Raw genomic sequence first — 17,172 nt, 5'->3', positions numbered from 1 at the left:
CCAAGGAGGAGAGGTTTGAGTGGAGGGGCTTGGGGTTGGGGGGGGCGAGAAGGAGAGGTGGTGACAAAATTCAAATGGTTGGCGATCATTTGTGTGCGTGTGTGTTTGTGTGTTTTGACTTAGATTTCTCCCATTCATAGGGATGGAACACATGTGTCTTTCTAACTCGGGGACTTCTACTTCTCTTCTGTCCCCTGTCGTGTGCTTTTCTTCTTCTTCTTTAGTCCAAATTGTAGCGTGTTCCTATCCTTGGGAGCAGTTGCTTTGGTGCAGATTGTAACATGCAAATCACAGATGTGTCACAGATCTGGCATGTTGCGTCTCTGTGTGTGTGTGTGTGTGTGTGTGCGCGCGCGCTTGTGTGTGTTTCGGAGGGCGACGGGTCGTCCGTTGGCAGGAAGGAGTAGGCAGCGAGTGATGTGGCCAGCCCTCTGTCACCAGTGGGGTGGGAGGATGAGAGGAGGGGAGAAGTGTTTAGATTGAAGACCCTCCATCCTGTTTGCTACTTCCCCGCTTCTCTCCACCCTGTGTGAGGCAGCTGTCAATCAAGATGGGGAGGGAGATAGGGAGAGGGGGAGAGAGAGAGGTGAGATGGTCAGTGAGAGAGGGGGCTGGAATGGGAGAGGGAAGAGAGTGGGGAAGATATTTAAAACAGACAAAGAGAGTCAGTGAAGGGGATTTCCAGTCAAAGTCCCGGACATAGTTGCCTGGTGTTCTAAGGGGGCTTTGCAATGGAATCATATCTGACCAGCTCAAGATGGAGATAAAGAGGCATGGACAGATAGAGGGAGGCAGAAGTGGAGTAGACTGGAGAGGCAGATACAAAAAAAACTTGTTGAGGTTTCACTCGAGTACAAGAACGCCTTGATCAATCTCTTGTCATTAGGAGAAGGCAGAGCTAAGGAAATGTGAAGACGAGGTCAGAGCAGTGTCGCCCTCTAGAGGGTGTGTGTTTGTGTGTGCGTGTGTGTGTGTGTCGGTGTTTGTGTTGGTGTGTGTGTGGGTGTAAAGGGGGTTTGTTGATCTCTCTTCCTGGGGAAAGAGAACATCCTGAAAGTGACTCAGTGCCTCTCCACTGTTTACCAAGTGTTGAGCCGTGGACGGACGTAACTCTTCCTTCTCTCACACACACAAGCATGCACACACACACACACATATATAAAACCATAAAGCCATTGTGCTTAATATGTACACCAAAATCGTACAATTTTCTTGGCCTCTGCCGTGTGTGTGTGTGTTTAGCCGTCTCCTCCAAAAACTCAGGCATCAGGTGAAAGCGCCTGCTGTTTCCTTGGACTTTTTTTACTGAGTAGAAGGCGGTATGTGTGTGTGTGCGTGCGTGTGTGTGTGGGCGGTGCAGAAGGGGCGGGAGAAACAACGAAAAGTGGGAGGAGCTTATGGCCCCCCTCAACAAGTGAGATGTTGATTCACTCAGTCAGTCAAACAGAAGGCACTCACTGGAGCACACACACACACTCGCTCACACACTCCACTGGCACTGTGGAGTAGCGCTTGGAGCAAAGGGGGAGAGGGAGAGCTGCACCTGTCCCGCACACACACGCTGATTCGCGCACACACACTCACCCAAGGGACAAATCAGACAGCCCTATGTGTGGCTGGGACCAAAGCTTTTCGGTGAGTCGAGTACTGCTACTGTGTTCTTGAGCTACTTCATGAGGGGGTGAACAGTCTTATGATGTCTGAATTGTGCTCTATTTTGGCGGATTTGTCAGTTATCTTTTTTCATTTTAATTGTGATTGCTGTTAGCGACGTTTTGTTCAAGGGAATCTCTTGGAACTTTCTGTTTTATTTTTGTTTTATGCACTTGCAGATGTTGTTTGAAACTCAGACGTTTGTTATTTAACTTGTTGAAAGGAGAGCAGTAAAATCTGAGGAATTAGTGTTGAATGTTAGTTGATTAAGACGTTTTTTGTCGGCATATGTTAGACTCCATTCCTTGAGTGAATTTGGAGGATTTCTTAGTTAAATTTTGGTTTCAAGTTAACTTTCATTTCAAGCTGTTGTTTTAAAATGTTTTGCTCTAACTGCATGAAATTAGATGTTCATTAAGATTAACAGGAATAGAATACTTTTTTTTTTAGATAAGTTGCCTAATCAAAAAATTCTAAAACATCCAAAATGTATTATTAGTGAAGTGTAGTGAAGTGTATGTCTTGTAGGAATATAGTTACCAAACTGAGAGCTTAATTATTCAGTTGACTTTTGTTATTCTCAGTTTCAATACTATACTTGTTTCACAGATGTCGAACAAAATGAAACCTTACTGCAAAGAACAGATGAAACTTTACAAAGTCACTTCTAAAGTGTAAATTATTTTATTGGCAAGTCAGCACTTTCTTTTCCTAAAATGCAGCACATGACGATAAATATTTGAACCAAAAATGTGTACAAAAGAAGTTGATTGTAAAATGACTGTTAATTAAAAATGACTGCCTAGTGGAACTCTTAACTAGGCAAAGCTGTCTGGTAAATACGTATTGAATATTTGTGGAACCTTGGGACTTGGGGAAAAAACACATAATGGATCAAAAAATATGTTACGTGAGTTTGAGGTATGACCAAGCTTGGTTAGTTATTTCTGATCTATCGTCAATAGTTTTTAGGATGTCTTTCCATACATGTCAAAGTAATAAGTTCTGGTTATGGAGAGGTCATAGATACTTTTTTTTCCCTTTGTGTGGAAAATAGATGTTTATCCCTTTTGTGAGCATGTGTATCTGTGTGTGGGATGGTCTTGGGTGGGAAGCGTTTGAAGTTTGTTTGTGCTGCTGTGGCCCCCCAAATGGAAACGTTTGGCGCTCCCTTCCCCAGTCTCCCACACACACTTGGGATGATTTGCTGGTTCCGCTACTCTGCCACTCTGATTCCAATTTTAGCCCCCGTTCAGACATACTTCCTTCCTACACCTTCTCCTGTTTGTCACTCCTAACCCCTCGGGGAGGAGAGAGGGAGACACAGACAGGGAAGATGAATAAAGAGGAAAAAGCAGGCTAAAAAAGAGCAGAGAGAAAGGGACCGGGAGGGAGGAGAGTGAGGAGAAGGATGAGAATGGACGGAACAACACTTGAGATTTGTTTCATTTGATGGGAGTGTGGAGAGGGAAAAAAAGATAAAGAGAGAGAGAGAGAGAGAGAGAGAGAGAGAGAGAGAGAGAGAAAGAGGAAAATGCTGGGAGCCGAGCATCAAAGAAATGAGAGATGGGACGAACGGGCTAGCAAGCCTTGACCCTGTGACCAGACGGCAGCTTGCACAGCTCACGGCAGCAGACTTGAGGGGTTTCTGTCATTGGCCACTCAGTCTATCTGCGCACTCATTGGTCGCTGTCTGCTCAGCCCAACTGTTTGCTCGCTGGGTAACGGGCAGGCCGTGCGATGCTCAGAAGAATTGAGACACGCATCGTAGATAGCAGACAATAACAAAAAATATTTGTCTTTGGACTTCCCGTCCCTTTTTTAGTCTCTGCTTTTAAATGCTGCGAGCATACGCGTGTGGAGGGAAACGATGTCCTATCTTTGGTGGCCTCCTACTGTACACACACAGGGTCTGGATAAAACCTCACACACAGCTCAGATAGACAGTCTGCTGACTCAATCTGTATCATAGTAACTCAGCCCTCACTGACTCACACACTGGATAATAAAGTCCTCTCTCTAGCGGCCTCTCTCGCTCCCTCTCTCTCATACTCACCCCCTCACTTCTGGTTCCTTTTGTCCTTATCTTCGCTATCTCCCTTTCATCTCTTTCATGTGTCTTGTCTTTATTCTCCAAATCAGTTTTTATCTTTTTATCTTTTTCTTTTTTTGTGTGTCTGACGCATTCACTGAATCTCTCTCTGTCTCTCCTTTTCAGGCGACCTCTCATAGCTCGGCCATGTTGACTACTGAGGGGGCCCACACCGTTGAACACGACGACGACAAAATGGACACCGAACTGCACAGGAACACCGAAACCGCCACGGACGCCAGATCTAAAATGGCCGCCGCCGACCCCACGATGGAAGAGGCCGACATGATGAGGTGGACGGAGGCAGAGTTCGAGGAGAAATGCACCTACATTGTCAAAGACACGCCCCAGGAACCGAGCCCGGACAGCGAGGGCCTGACGAGGGCCGAGGCATCGCTGCCACGCAATCTGGTGTTCAAACACCCGGCAAGCTCCAAAGAGGTGAGCCGAAACACACACACACACGTACACTCCTCGTCCAGTAAATACAGACATCCTATCTCAGCGTAACGCATGTATACAATTACAGACATTCAGTTACTTAGACACACACACACACAGATGCTCATACAATGGCAACCATCTGGAATCCTACTCTCACACTGCCACACAGACAATGTACCACCCCCCCCCCCCCTCCAAACCTCCACAGACACTCACACACACGTGACTCAACACTCGTCATACCGTCAACCTTGAAAAGTTGCAGCCCTAAGGGATATTGTGGTGAAGTGTGTCTCGTTCTCACACACACACACAGACACACACACACACACACACACACAGACATGGTTACAACTGTTTGTAAGCGCCGTCTGAAGGGGATTTACCTTTTTCTGCAGATGATTGCGCGCTCACACACACACACACACACACCCACTCACTGAGATGTAATGGAGGATTACACAGACTGCATCAAGAGTTGATCTTCCATACGTCCATGCTATCATAAATCATTATCTCTGCTGTTATCAGAGTGTGATAAAACAATATTGTGGTGCATGTGTTCATGTATTTCTAAGAAGCATCATTTTCATATCCCAATTTAGAGCAGTTGTCTTTACTATCCCCTAGAGGGAGCACTAACATACAACGGGTTGCCAGAGTGGGTAACTTAAATCCTCCAAATGTCAACCATACCAGCATTCACAGCCTCAACCATGATGGGACTGGGAGGCCTTAGACTACCTGAGTCAACTAAAGAAGGCTTGTAGCTTTAAGTAACGCTACAATTGTCACAGGACAGATATCACGATCAGGATGCTGAACTCAGCATGTGAGCTCGGGGTTGAATGTGGTGTCAGGGAGTCAAGAAATGGTTGCAGTCCATTGTGGTCCTAACCTGATCAAGACCCTGTTTGGTCGAGCAGAATAGATTTTCTAATCATCAGCTGTCTGTGTTTCTTATCATACCAGAGGGGAAAATTGTGCGTGTGCGTTTCCAGTACTACAGTACTTTGTTTACGAGCTGATACAATATCAGTCAATATTAATCTCCCTTTGACGGAAGCAGGTCACAAAGATAAACTGATAGAGAAACAGAGCAAGAGAGGAAAGAGAGAAAGGTTTGGGAAGAGGGTAATATCCAAAGTGATCAAATTATATAGACCGTCATTAAGGGGAGCATTGTGAAGTCAGTTAATAGGTGATCCACCTAAACACTTTAATTTGGAGACTTGCTTCCTCCCACAAATAGAAATGGGGATTTCCCAACTCTTAAGGGGAGACGGGGTTGGGCGTGGAAGAGTTTACTTCGGACACGCATGGAGAACCCTTTGGGGAAATCTCTGTCTGCGTGCGGTAGCCTTTAAGTCTGTTAGTGTTTGTGTGTGTGTGTGTGTGGTGAGGGGGGGGGAACATGGTTGTGTGTGAGCGTGTGTGTGTGTGTGTGTGATGAGGGGGGGAACATGGTTGTGTGTGAGCATGTTGGCGTACACACGTAGGTTCATCAAGTTCACAGGCGGGATCTTAGGCTAAACATCGAGGCATGGTAATCCTTCACTCTCAGACAGGCTTGCTTCTATTCTTTTTTTGATTCCTTTCTTCCTCTCCTTTTTTTCCTCAAAACGTCCTCTTTTTTGAAAATCTCGATTGTCTCAAAGGGAACAAAGGCCTCTTAATATCAGGTGTGGATACCCCCTTGAAGGGGAGAAGTCTTTGGAGGTAATTAGTTGGGTTTGATGTGGCTGGGTGTGTTCGGTGGTTACGAGAGGGGGTGTCAGAATGGGAGGTGGAGGGAGGGGCCACGTGGGCCATTATAGAAAGAAGGCGGCGTTTTGGCTTCATAACCCAGGAGATGCTTTGTGGCATGACCTGATGAACGTTCAAATGGGGTTGCTGAACTCTGACCCCCAAGGCGTCTGAAACAGAGACACGTCTGTTCAAGACAGTTAGGTGTTTGCCCACACACGCACACACGCACACACACAAGCTCGCGCACGGAATTAAAACGGCAAGTCTACACTGCTGTTTCCCTCACCAGAGCACTAGCCCTCGCACACTTGCACAAGCCTCTGTTGTTTGTTGATTCAATCATGAAATGATGACTTCTTCCGCCCTCTTCATTTGAGGCCGTTGACGTCCTGGCAGGATGTGATTACGTAAATCAGCCCCCGAACCATGGTTCAGACCCCCTAGGACCTCTTCTCTCACACACACTGACACACTTTCATAAACACATTTGGCAACACTTTAAGTATACAGTAACTACCATGTAAGTACATAGCCATACCTATTGAAAAAAAAATATTGTAGCAATTACTATGAAATTAAATATAGGTGAAATAGTTGTATGGGCTTTTTACAAAAGTGTGAGCTGGCTATGGGGGAGGGGTGCAAGGGGAGAGGGGAAGTTGTAAATGGGTATTTGAAAGCTGCCAAGTACCAAAACAAGACGAGCGTTAACATCCAGTTACCCCAGGAAAGCCCAACCTCCCCTATACCGAGTTTCACGTGGGTACTTGTACCCAAGCGAAGTTGTGCCACTAAATCCTAATACAGTGCAACTACATTCCTAGTTCCTATGTAACTACTATGCTGTTAGTACAGCTATTGCTTTGGAGTTGCGTGGCAGTTCATATCAACTTCATCTAAAGTGCTGCCACACACTTCCATCCCTCTTTCTCCCCCTAGGTACACACACGCACACACCCTGCTTATCACTCTCTCTTTCTGTATCTGTTCCCAGGTGATTGGAGTGTGCAGCAGAGAGTACATACCCAAAGGAACCCGGTTTGGCCCCCTGGTGGGCCAGTGCTACACTGCAGACAGCGTCTGCAAAGACGCCAACAGGAAGTACTTCTGGCGGGTGAGCATTCTGGCAGGGAGGAGGAGGAGGAGGAGGAGGAGGGGGGGGGTTACACAGTCACAGCAGCTTCACTTTCAGTAAGAGCGGAACAGCAGAAAAACAATGGAGAGACAAAAATGTCATTTCCTGTTCCACTGACAGGGTGTGACGTCACTGCAGGGGGTCTCTCGGGGCTCTGAGGAAGTGTGTGCGTGGGGGGGGGGGGGGGGGGGTTTCTCTGCGGTGTAGGCTGATGTTTTTCTCAGGGCGTGCGCACAAATATTAGTCTGCAATTCGTTCGGCTCTGACACGCCGAGTGACAAAGCAGTCTCCGTTTGTTCCACTCTGTCAACACTGTTACTGGCAATCAATGGTGTTTTGAAATTGTTCCTATGTTCTAGGCATTTTAAATCTGCTCCATGACTGCATGAGATAGCGGTTCTTATATCAGTAAGAGTGGCACATAAATGTAGTCAAATCTGTACCGGAACACAGGAAGAAAGAGAGAGAGAAAAAGGGAGAGGAGTGAGTGATGTCATTTTTACAGTGTGCAAAGAGAAACTACTACATGTCATTGTTCCTGTAAGTGAACACTTCGTACACACAAATCTGTATTCAGCAAGGTGTTCCATTCACCTCCATCTTCTGGGCCACAATAACAAGTCTGAGACGCTTTGGCTTTGAGGTGATGGTGCAATCACCATTATGAGATAGTCGGCGGGTGAAAGAGAGAGAGAGGGGGAGAAGAGATCAGAATGAGTCAAGTCCTTCAGGACAAGTATAAAGAGAGGAGCCGTCAGTCGATCTCTCTCTGTCTCTCTGTCCGGACTTCTAAGAGGCTGAATGGTGAACTGAGAGAGGTGAGGGTGGAGAGGGAAAGAGGGATGAATATACTAGATTAACAAAAGAGTCGGGGAAAGATTTGCCTTACAGTTTCTTGGTTTTTTTCCGGTGACATTTTTAGATCTCGCCTTATCAAAATGTCTCCTTTCTCAAACTTGCTTACCCTGTCGCTGACTAGTACGTCACTGGTACTGACTTTCTCCTCTCCTCTTTTCCTCCCTCCGTTCATCAGATCTACTCCCAGGGTGAGTTCCACCACTTTGTGGACGGCCTGGAGGAGGAGCAGTCCAACTGGATGCGCTACGTCAACCCAGCCCACTCGGCCAGCGAGCAGAACCTGGCTGCGTGCCAGAACGGCATGGAGGTCTACTTCTACACGGTGCGGCCAGTTGCCCCCGGCGCTGAGCTCCTGGTGTGGTACTGCCCCGAGTTCGCCCAGCGCCTCCACTACCCGCCCTCCGGAGAGCTGATGATGAAGAAACTCAGTAAGGACTCGGATGGATGGATGGATGGATGGATGGTTGGATGAATTGTTGTGGGCTTTTTTGGCCCTCTTCCTGTACTAGGTTACAAGCCTGAGCTTTTCTGGGTTGTCTCACTCACGTATTCATTAGTAATGACTGGGGCCACTTGAGAGAGCAAAAAAAACCTTCCTGATATACGTGATACATAACACAAACACCCTTCTGCCTGCTGGCAAGGCTAGAGAGGGGAGGAGAGGGGAGCTTAACAGCTCGGCCAGGGTTGTGCAGTGTTTGGTGAGGGTGCAATTATTATATATATTTTTTTTTCAATAACCAGGATAATGCTTTGGATGAAACCCAAAGCATTTCAACACTACATTACTGTTCAGGGTTTTCTGTGTGTGTGTGTGTGTGTGTGTGTGTGTGTGTGTGTGTGTGTGTGTGTGTGTGTGTGTGTGTGTGTGTGTGTGTGTGTGTGTGTGTGTGTGTGTGTGTGTGTGTGTGTGTGTGTGTGTGTGTGTGTGTGTGTGTGTAAGAGAGAGTTCCTAATTGTGTTGCTCTTCAGCCAGATATTTTTTTGGTGTGCACCCATGTCTCCTTCCTCTGAACATCATCCTGTCATTATCTCTTTCTTCCCATCTTTCTTTCAGACACACACACGCAATACACCTTTCATCTCTGTCAACACTATCAGTTGTGTGAGAGCGCCAAAACAGCTTCACTGACAGTGTAATTATGCGTGTATGTGTGTGTGTGTGTGTGAGAGAGAGAGAGCGACAGAGAAAGAGACAGAGAGAGCGGATGGACATGATAGTAAGGCTGCAGTGTTACTTAGTGAAAGACACTCTTTCAACATGAAAGCTTGCCCAACCAACACACTCTAGCCTGTTGCTTAACCAGAATCAAAGGACTGTATAAAGGTATTTGTGTGTGTGTGGGAGGTGGGGCTTGAAAACTAAATCATATAAATGCAAATCCAGTTGGGGAAAAAAGCCCTTCTATCCTCGAAGAGATTAGGAGAGGGAGAGAGTGAGAAAAGACAACAAGACAAAGAGAGCGACAGAGGGGGAGCTGAGGAGTGGAGCCGGCCTTCTGCCTCCAGGTGTAGCTGGAATAGTCCTGCTGGAGGTGGGGTGGCTGGGGGAGACAGGGCCCAGTCTTGGTGACTCCAGAGCCCAGGGAGATGCACTGCCCCTGGGGCAGAGGGACACAGAGACCCTGGGCCCCCCTGGTGCTTACCCCCCCCCCCCCCACACACACACACACACACACCCTTCTCTCTCTCTTTCTCTGTAATTATGTCTCTCGACCCTAAGCCCCAGAGGCCGCTACTGACCTGGGAGTGACTTACTGTAGCTACCTCTCTCTCTCTCACACACACAGACACACCTGTAATTCCACTCGGGTACTTATACCCTTCCTTTAGCCTTTCCTCATTTTCTCTCTATACAATTCTCTCATCTACACCTCCATTCCTCTCTCTTTTTTCTCTGTCACTCATTTCAGGTTTCCGCTCCCCCAAAGCTTTTCTCAGTCATAGTGGAACTAGACTCAGGTTTGGAGGTTAGAGAGTGAGTGAGTGAGTGAGTGTGTGTGTGTGTGTGTGTGTGTGTGCGTAAGAGTGGAGCTTGTATATGTGAGTCAGCAAGAAAACGGAGATGTGTATGTGAGTCAGCAAGAAGCATCTGGTCCGTTATGACTGAGGCTCGTTAGATTTCCCACTCAGTCTCTTCTGGTTCTCTTGGAGTGTGTCCACATTAAGAATAGAGGTATGCATGCGCACCGCATTTTGTTTGCCTTCAGGGCCACAGTTCTGAGCACCTGTTTTGCAATACAGTCCTTCTAAACATTCGAGTGTGTGTGTGTGTTGAAACAATCCACCCTGAAAACCCCCTACTGTCCAGCATGCAAGTCGCATACTGTACATTTCAGGGCATTCCAACACACCAACACTCTCTCTTTCCAACTCGCATCATCTCTAACACACACACACACAGGCAAACCCCATCTGCTAACCGTGTGTGTGTTTGTGTGCGAGGTGCTGACTGCTTTTTGGCCCTTCTGCCTAATTTATTTGGCTCTCGGAGTGGAGCGAAGGAAGAGGCGGAGAGGAAGAAAGCAACCTCCGTCGTTGACTACTTGAACTTCCTGGCGAAGGGGCCGTGTTGACAGATTGATATCTCCAAGATGGCTGTCCTGTTTGTTTTCTGGATGAGGGGACGAGGGGGAGGACAGGGGAAGAAAGGGAGGAGGGGAAGGGGCTGGAGATATCTGAGGGACGCAGTAGGAGGTGGAGAAGGGGGAGGGGGGGGGAGTAGATACTGATAACCTTATTGTTTACTCACTGCCGCTGGAACACTGCAGTAGGGGTCAGTGTGTATGGGTGTGTTTGTGTGTGTGTTTCCTCAGTTCACACAGTCCTTCTATGACCCTCCAGTAAAGGTTTGCTGGGCAGTAAATGGGTGGGATTATTGATGTCCACGCTGACACAGATGGAGGTTTAACTGCTGACGACGTGCTCGCTGGAAAAGTAAGGGGCTTTTAGTTATGTTGTGTGAGAAGCCAGCCAGCTCTTGCAGTAATCCCTTCTTTCATCATGTTGAGGTGACCGTAGGTGTGAGTGAGGGAGGAGCAGGAAGGGCTCTGCATTGACCTTTAACCTGGAGATAATACAACATGTTGAGGAATCATGGGAAGTGATAGTTCTTTAATTCAAATCGGTTTAGGATAGGGTCATGTTTTGTAAAAGTATTTTAGAGGTTATTCTGAAGACTTCTGCGTGTTTGCGCATGTTTGTCGTCTTCCAGAGGAAGGGTAAACAATTTCAAACAAAGCTTTCTCATGGTGCCCCAGTCCTGCCAGGAGGTGTGTGTGTTGTGTTTGTGTTGTGTGTGTGTGTTAAAGGCCAAGTTGAGGCCAAACTTGGAAGAGGATCTATCTATTAGCAGGAAACTTTCAATCAGACCTGCCTACCCCCATTTGGATTTTATCTTGATTTTTATCTGCCGCCTCCCAGCCCCTCCACATACACACACATTGCCCAGAGGCAGCTGTTACGCCTCACTTCCTGTCTTTTGCAAAGCCCCCCACGATCGTTCATCAAACCTGTCTCCCTAATTGAACCACTAGGTTACTTACTGTGTTTCTCAAGTGCCCTACCTCTTCCCGACCCCCAACGCCCACCCTGAACACAAGCCCATTTAAGTGTCTTCAGTTTTGGGACCCATTTTCTCCAGACTTTTGATCAACGGACTCTCGAAACCTTTGACTGACTGTCTCTCCCTCCCTTCTCCCTCCTACAGAGCAGAGTCTACTGGAGGCCAAGCAGCAGGCCAGCGAGGAACGCATCGTCAGCAGCACCACCCAGACACCCACACCTACCCCCACCCCGGTCAAGAGGGAGCACAGCGTCTCCTCCATCCTCCGAGGCACCACGTCCTCCTCCACCAACAAGAGGGAGCCCAGTCGGCCCCTGGCCACACGGCCGCGCTGCTCCGACAGCCCTGAGAGGCCCCTGTACCCCCGGCCCCTCTACCCGCCCCTGCGGCCTCACCCCCACATGGCCGAAGACTTCCTCAGCCTCAAGACCAGCCCCGTTCAGTACGGCTACCCGGCCACCCATTCCCCCGGCAACCAGTCGTCGGCCACGCCCAGCCCGTCGGCGAGGAGTAGCCCGGAGAGCAGCCCCCAAGGAAGCCCCGCCGGCACCCAGCACGCAGCCCCGCCCTCTGGTTTCTACCCCCGAGGCCTGGGGCCCTACCCCGGCTACGCGCCACCTGCCGCCCCCCTGTCCTCACCGTACTATCCCCAAGGCCATCACTACCCCCGCTACCTCCTGCCTCCTCACTACCCGCTGCCTGGCGGCGGCGTTCCCGCCGTGGGGGGCATGTTCCCTCGCATGTACCCGCTCTACAGCAACCTGCTGCCCCCACACATCCCCCTGCTGCCCTCCGACGCCGCCTCCAGACGCTTCCTCATGCCCGATTCCATCCATCCCTCCTCGGTCTCCGTCCATAGGGACTTCCTCCTCCCCACCCCCACCAGTGCCTTCTCGGCCGCTACCTCCCTGAAGGACAAGGCCGGCCCCCACCACCCTTACCCGGGTCAAGGGGCCCCACACAGGCTCCCTCACGCCCCCTCCAGTGGGTCCCCCACAGCGGGTACTTCGCCCCCCAGCGAGAGGGTGCCCACCAAGCCTACCTCAGCCTTGCTGGGCAGCGCCAGCAGCCGGTCGGAGGAAGAAGCCATGAACCTGAGCAAGATGAAGCGTGGAGGCAGTGGCTCCGCGGGCTACAAGACGCTTCCCTACCCGCTCAAGAAGCAGAACGGCAAGATCAAGTATGAGTGCAACGTCTGCAGCAAGACCTTTGGACAGCTCTCCAACCTCAAGGTGAGACTCGGACGTCGCCATTTTGTTCCGTGCTAAACCAGTAATTTGATCGATGTCTCAAGAAAAGGATCAAGGAATCTTGTTTCCGGGTGTGTTTTAGGCATTAAACATTTATTCTCTTCTGGCATCTAGGTCCACTTGCGTGTCCACAGTGGCGAGCGGCCCTTCAAATGTCAGACGTGCAACAAAGGTTTCACCCAGTTGGCCCACCTGCAGAAACACTTCCTTGTCCACACCGGAGAGAAGCCCCACGAGTGCACGGTAAGGCTAACGCTAATGCTACGCTAGTTGTTGATGTTATGTTAGTATCCCTAAGAATACTGAGCCACCTTGATTATGCTATGCTAGTTCCAGATGATTCATGTAGAAGCTAGCTACTTGCCAGCTACCAATCCATACATTGTCAATGCAAAACACTTTTTACCGGACAACCGCTAACCCATCTCCCGTGCCCTCCTCCCCAGGTGTGTCACAAGCGCTTCAGTAGCACCAGCAACCTGAAGACCCACCTGCGCCTCCACTCTGGAGAGAAACCCTACCAGTGCAAGCTGTGCCCGGCCAAGTTCACCCAGTTTGTCCACCTCAAGTTGCACAAGCGCCTGCACTCCCGCGAGCGCCCCCACAAGTGCTCCCACTGCCACCGGCACTACGTTCACCTGTGCAGCCTGCGGCTCCACCTCAAGGGCTTCTGCCTGGCCGCCAGCTCCCCCTCAGGTAGCTCCGCCATGGGGTCCTCCACCCTGAGGTTCGGCAGCTCCCTGGACGAGCTCCAGCGGGCTAACGAGGAGATTGAGCGCTTCGACATGAGCGAGCATGCAGAGAGGCTGGACCAGCTGCAGGGAGGCGTGGAAATGGATGCCGTGCTGGAGAAACAGATCCTGGGCATGCTGTGGAGGGAGATGGACCTGAAAGTCTCCCCTTACCATCCTCACCACAAGGGGATCCCTAGCGAGCTCCTATCTGCCAGTTACGGCCTGTATGAGTCAGCAAACGAGACGTCAGTCATCAAAATGTGTCGGAGCAGTCCTCCTCCGTTGCTTCCGGCCAACATCACGGTCAAGCAAGAGTCGGAGGAACACGCTTGACCCCTTCGACGATGAACCGGCTTCAGACTGTATAGCTCACAGAACTGGGTTGCCTGGAGCAACAGGTGTAAATATAAGATTTCTCAGTTTTCATTGGTGGTAAAATTGGGATGAAAATGCGTTTTCAACCTATCAGGGACTTATGTACTCAGGGCTAAACGTGACACTGTCCCCCAGACCACTTAACAGTTCCAGAGTGTCCTACACTTATTACAAAAGACAATCATCTGTCCTGGATTTCATGTTGTTGTTGTTATTGTTGTTGTTGTTATTATTATTATTATTATTATTATTGATATCTATGTAGTTATTTGTCATCTTTTTTTTTTTGATCAATTTATTATTATATAATCTTCTTAATTTATTTATACAAATGTTGGTCTTCTCTGATAGCAATATGTGGAAGTGATGTTTACAGTGACTGGGTAATTCATTGTAACTGACTGTTGACTGATTTTTTTTCTATTTCTCTCTGAGGCCATTTCTGTGTAGATACTTTTTCTCTTAACCGGTAGGCCCATCTGTCCTGTGAGACTGAAACCTCGGACCTGTAGCGTGTCAGTGTCCATTTTCAGGGTTGTGTATAAAAAAAAAAAAAAAAAAAACTAAAACAATACTGCAGGTATAAAAAGGGTCAAAGGTAGTTTGGAGAGACCTTGTACTTTTGTTTTGCCAAAGGTTGCCACATTAGCTGTTTGATAAGAAAGAGCTTTATTTGACCTTTTCAGCTTTCCAGAAGACTTCCCTTTGTCCACATTCGTGCTGACCTCTCCACTTAATTTAAATGAGAAAAGGGGCATTTTTGTATATTTTCAACAACAGTTACCTCAGTGTATGGATGTGTGCATGTGTGTGTGTCTGTGAATGGATGTGTGCAGGTTGGTACGACTGACTGGAGTGTGTTTGTGTGTGCTGGTGTATGTTCAGAGAGTAATCTGAAGGCGGGTGTATTCTATTTATTGCTTTTGCTACTTGAAAAAGAAAACCAAAATGAACTGGAGTGCAAGCTCCCCAAATGGTCCAAAGGACTGCAAAGTCTGTTCGAGATGTAGCACATATAAGACTGGGAACTTCAACTACTATCAAAACCTTAAAGAAGACATGTACGCTAACTGCAACAGTGTATTCAAATGGGGATTCGAAAGCTACAAACCAAAGTTCACTTGGCTTTAATTTGTTCACACACACACAAAAAAGAGACTGAAAGAATGGGAAACAAAGATAACTGTATGTGTATCTGATGAAGTGTTAGCTCTTTAGCTATGATCATGTTTTGTAGGTTTTCAGTTTGTTTTTTTTTATGGAAAAAAATGGACTTTGGATCTCTCCTTGTTTGTGAATGGCACAGACCAAAGCACCTCGGCCTTCTTATGCACTGGCCCTTCCCCTTAAAGACTTCTGCGCCGGTGCTTGCTCCTCTCATACCTACATAGTTTGATTGTTCTGTATTGGCTTTAAGACTGTGTTCTGTATGTCTCCACGGTAACTGTGACCCGAGGCAAGTGGTCTGGAAACAGTTCCACATCAGTCCCTTCCATCTTTCTCTCTCTCTCTCTCTCTCTCTCTCTGTCCCTCTCTCTCTCTCTCTCTGTCCCTCTCTCTCTCTCTCTCTCTCTTTCTCTCTCTCTGTCCCTCTCTGTCCATACCTGAAGTATGACCAAAGCCTTCTCTTTGATCAGCAGCTTTAAACTCTTGAGGAGAAAACTAAGGAAACTAATTGACTGTCTCTGTTTACATTCTGGTTTACATCATTTATTTATGTGCAAAAATGTCCAAATGTAAATTATGATATAAATGTTCACTGTTCTAATCTGACTTTTGGTTGTGGGTGTTTTTATTTGATGCCATCTGATGATTATCTGAAATAAGGGCTTCCTTATCAAGTGTTAGGGAAAGCTGGCTTTAGGTGAGCCTACTGGAGCAGCACAAGGAAACCCCTGAGCAGTTCAGTCATTTTACCATTGTGCCTTTACCTTGGGAGGAAAGAATCTCAATTCCCGATTTTGTGACACTAAATATTTTACAGATTTACGAAAACAACAATAGTTAACAAAAAACAGCCACTCTGGTTAAGAGCTATCAAGCTTTATGTCCATTTCCGTGCCATGCTAAGCTTAAAGACAGGAACAGGAAATAGCAGTTCATTTGGAGCCCTATGGCTATAGTAACTGAGGTCTGTATTTTACCCCCTCACCCTCCCCAGTCTACCCTGCACCATTTACTCATGAGACTGGTGCCACTACACTTTTTGAAAACAGACAGACAAGGTTCAGTCACGCCAACAGTGCATTTCTGAAAAGTTGTCTTTAACCTTTTTGCATTTGATTAAAATACAGTTTGGTATAATTCAATAGAAGAAATGTCATGCCTCTTGTTTTGGCTACATTTGCAATGGTGACCAAGCAAGATTTTGATTGGATTCAGCCCCCCCTTAAAGTGATAAACTTTAAAGGGTGAACTATTAACATCCAAGGATGTAATTTCCTAGAGGCTGACATCCGCTGCAGGATCAAAATGTCCTAACTCAACTGATGTCACAGTCGGTGACAACGGTTTGATAATCAAAGCTTGACTAAAGTGTAGGCTGATGGTATTGCTACATGAATCATTGATGAATCATTCCTGACCAGATTTTCATTCAAAAACACATTTGGGAGAAACTTTGACGTCTTTCTTAAATTAGCTTAAAACTTACTAAGCTTTCCTTGTCAAAACGAAAAACTCGGTCTTGGTCCTCTTCTGACTAAACAATTTTCATTTGAGCGTAGCATGACTCCTCTACGCTTCCAACATCGTGGTATTAGTATGAGGGAAACTTTTCCCTCAAACATTGACACAGCAAGTTCCACTATCTGAGCTTGTGTTAGTAATCATGTGACATCTGAACCTACCATGCTTGTCTCACAAGAGGGGGAGGAAACTGACTACCTTACACCTACAAAGGGACCTCACAATGAAACCAGGTACCTTTGTATGTTTTACCGTAGAAATTCAAATAAATGTACATTAGAGGGAGTACAGTTGTCCTTTCCTAGCTAGGGCTTTAGGCCTGTCTGTACATGACATGCATTCATTAAGCAAACGCTTTTTGATACATGAGGTATTCTTGAGTTATAGTTTGCATGCCTCATAAAATGTAACAAGTCTGGACATTACACACATGCAAACTTTTAGCATTACACACTCAGTCTTAACCACAATAAATAAAACATCAGCATTGTTGTAGACACAACACACACAGACAGATAGTGCATGAACTACTCTCCCTGGCTGATGCAATCCTTGATGATGCTTCAGGGAATTTACTAATAAACATTGGAAAGACTATGACATTGTTCAAAACAGGAGGTGGGCTCATT

General features: G+C 47.4%; 1 protein-coding gene across 1 annotated transcript; it reads left to right on the top strand.

Annotated features, from left to right (window-relative positions):
* Positions 1-1,429: 1,429 nt before the first annotated feature.
* prdm1a (PR domain containing 1a, with ZNF domain) lies at positions 1,430-15,940 on the top strand. Its single transcript, XM_047051360.1, has 7 exons — positions 1,430-1,635; positions 3,872-4,186; positions 6,933-7,052; positions 8,107-8,359; positions 11,641-12,728; positions 12,861-12,989; positions 13,193-15,940. Exons 1-7 carry the CDS (start codon positions 1,609-1,611, stop codon positions 13,811-13,813), a joined length of 2,553 nt encoding a protein of 850 aa, XP_046907316.1. The 5' UTR covers positions 1,430-1,608; the 3' UTR covers positions 13,814-15,940.
* Positions 15,941-17,172: the final 1,232 nt, after the last annotated feature.

This window comes from Hypomesus transpacificus, unplaced genomic scaffold (assembly GCF_021917145.1).
Source record: "Hypomesus transpacificus isolate Combined female unplaced genomic scaffold, fHypTra1 scaffold_149, whole genome shotgun sequence".
Taxonomy (NCBI): Eukaryota; Metazoa; Chordata; class Actinopteri; order Osmeriformes; family Osmeridae; genus Hypomesus; species Hypomesus transpacificus.
The sequence above is the reverse complement of the archived record's forward strand: the minus strand, read 5'-3'. Positions and strand labels throughout refer to the sequence as shown.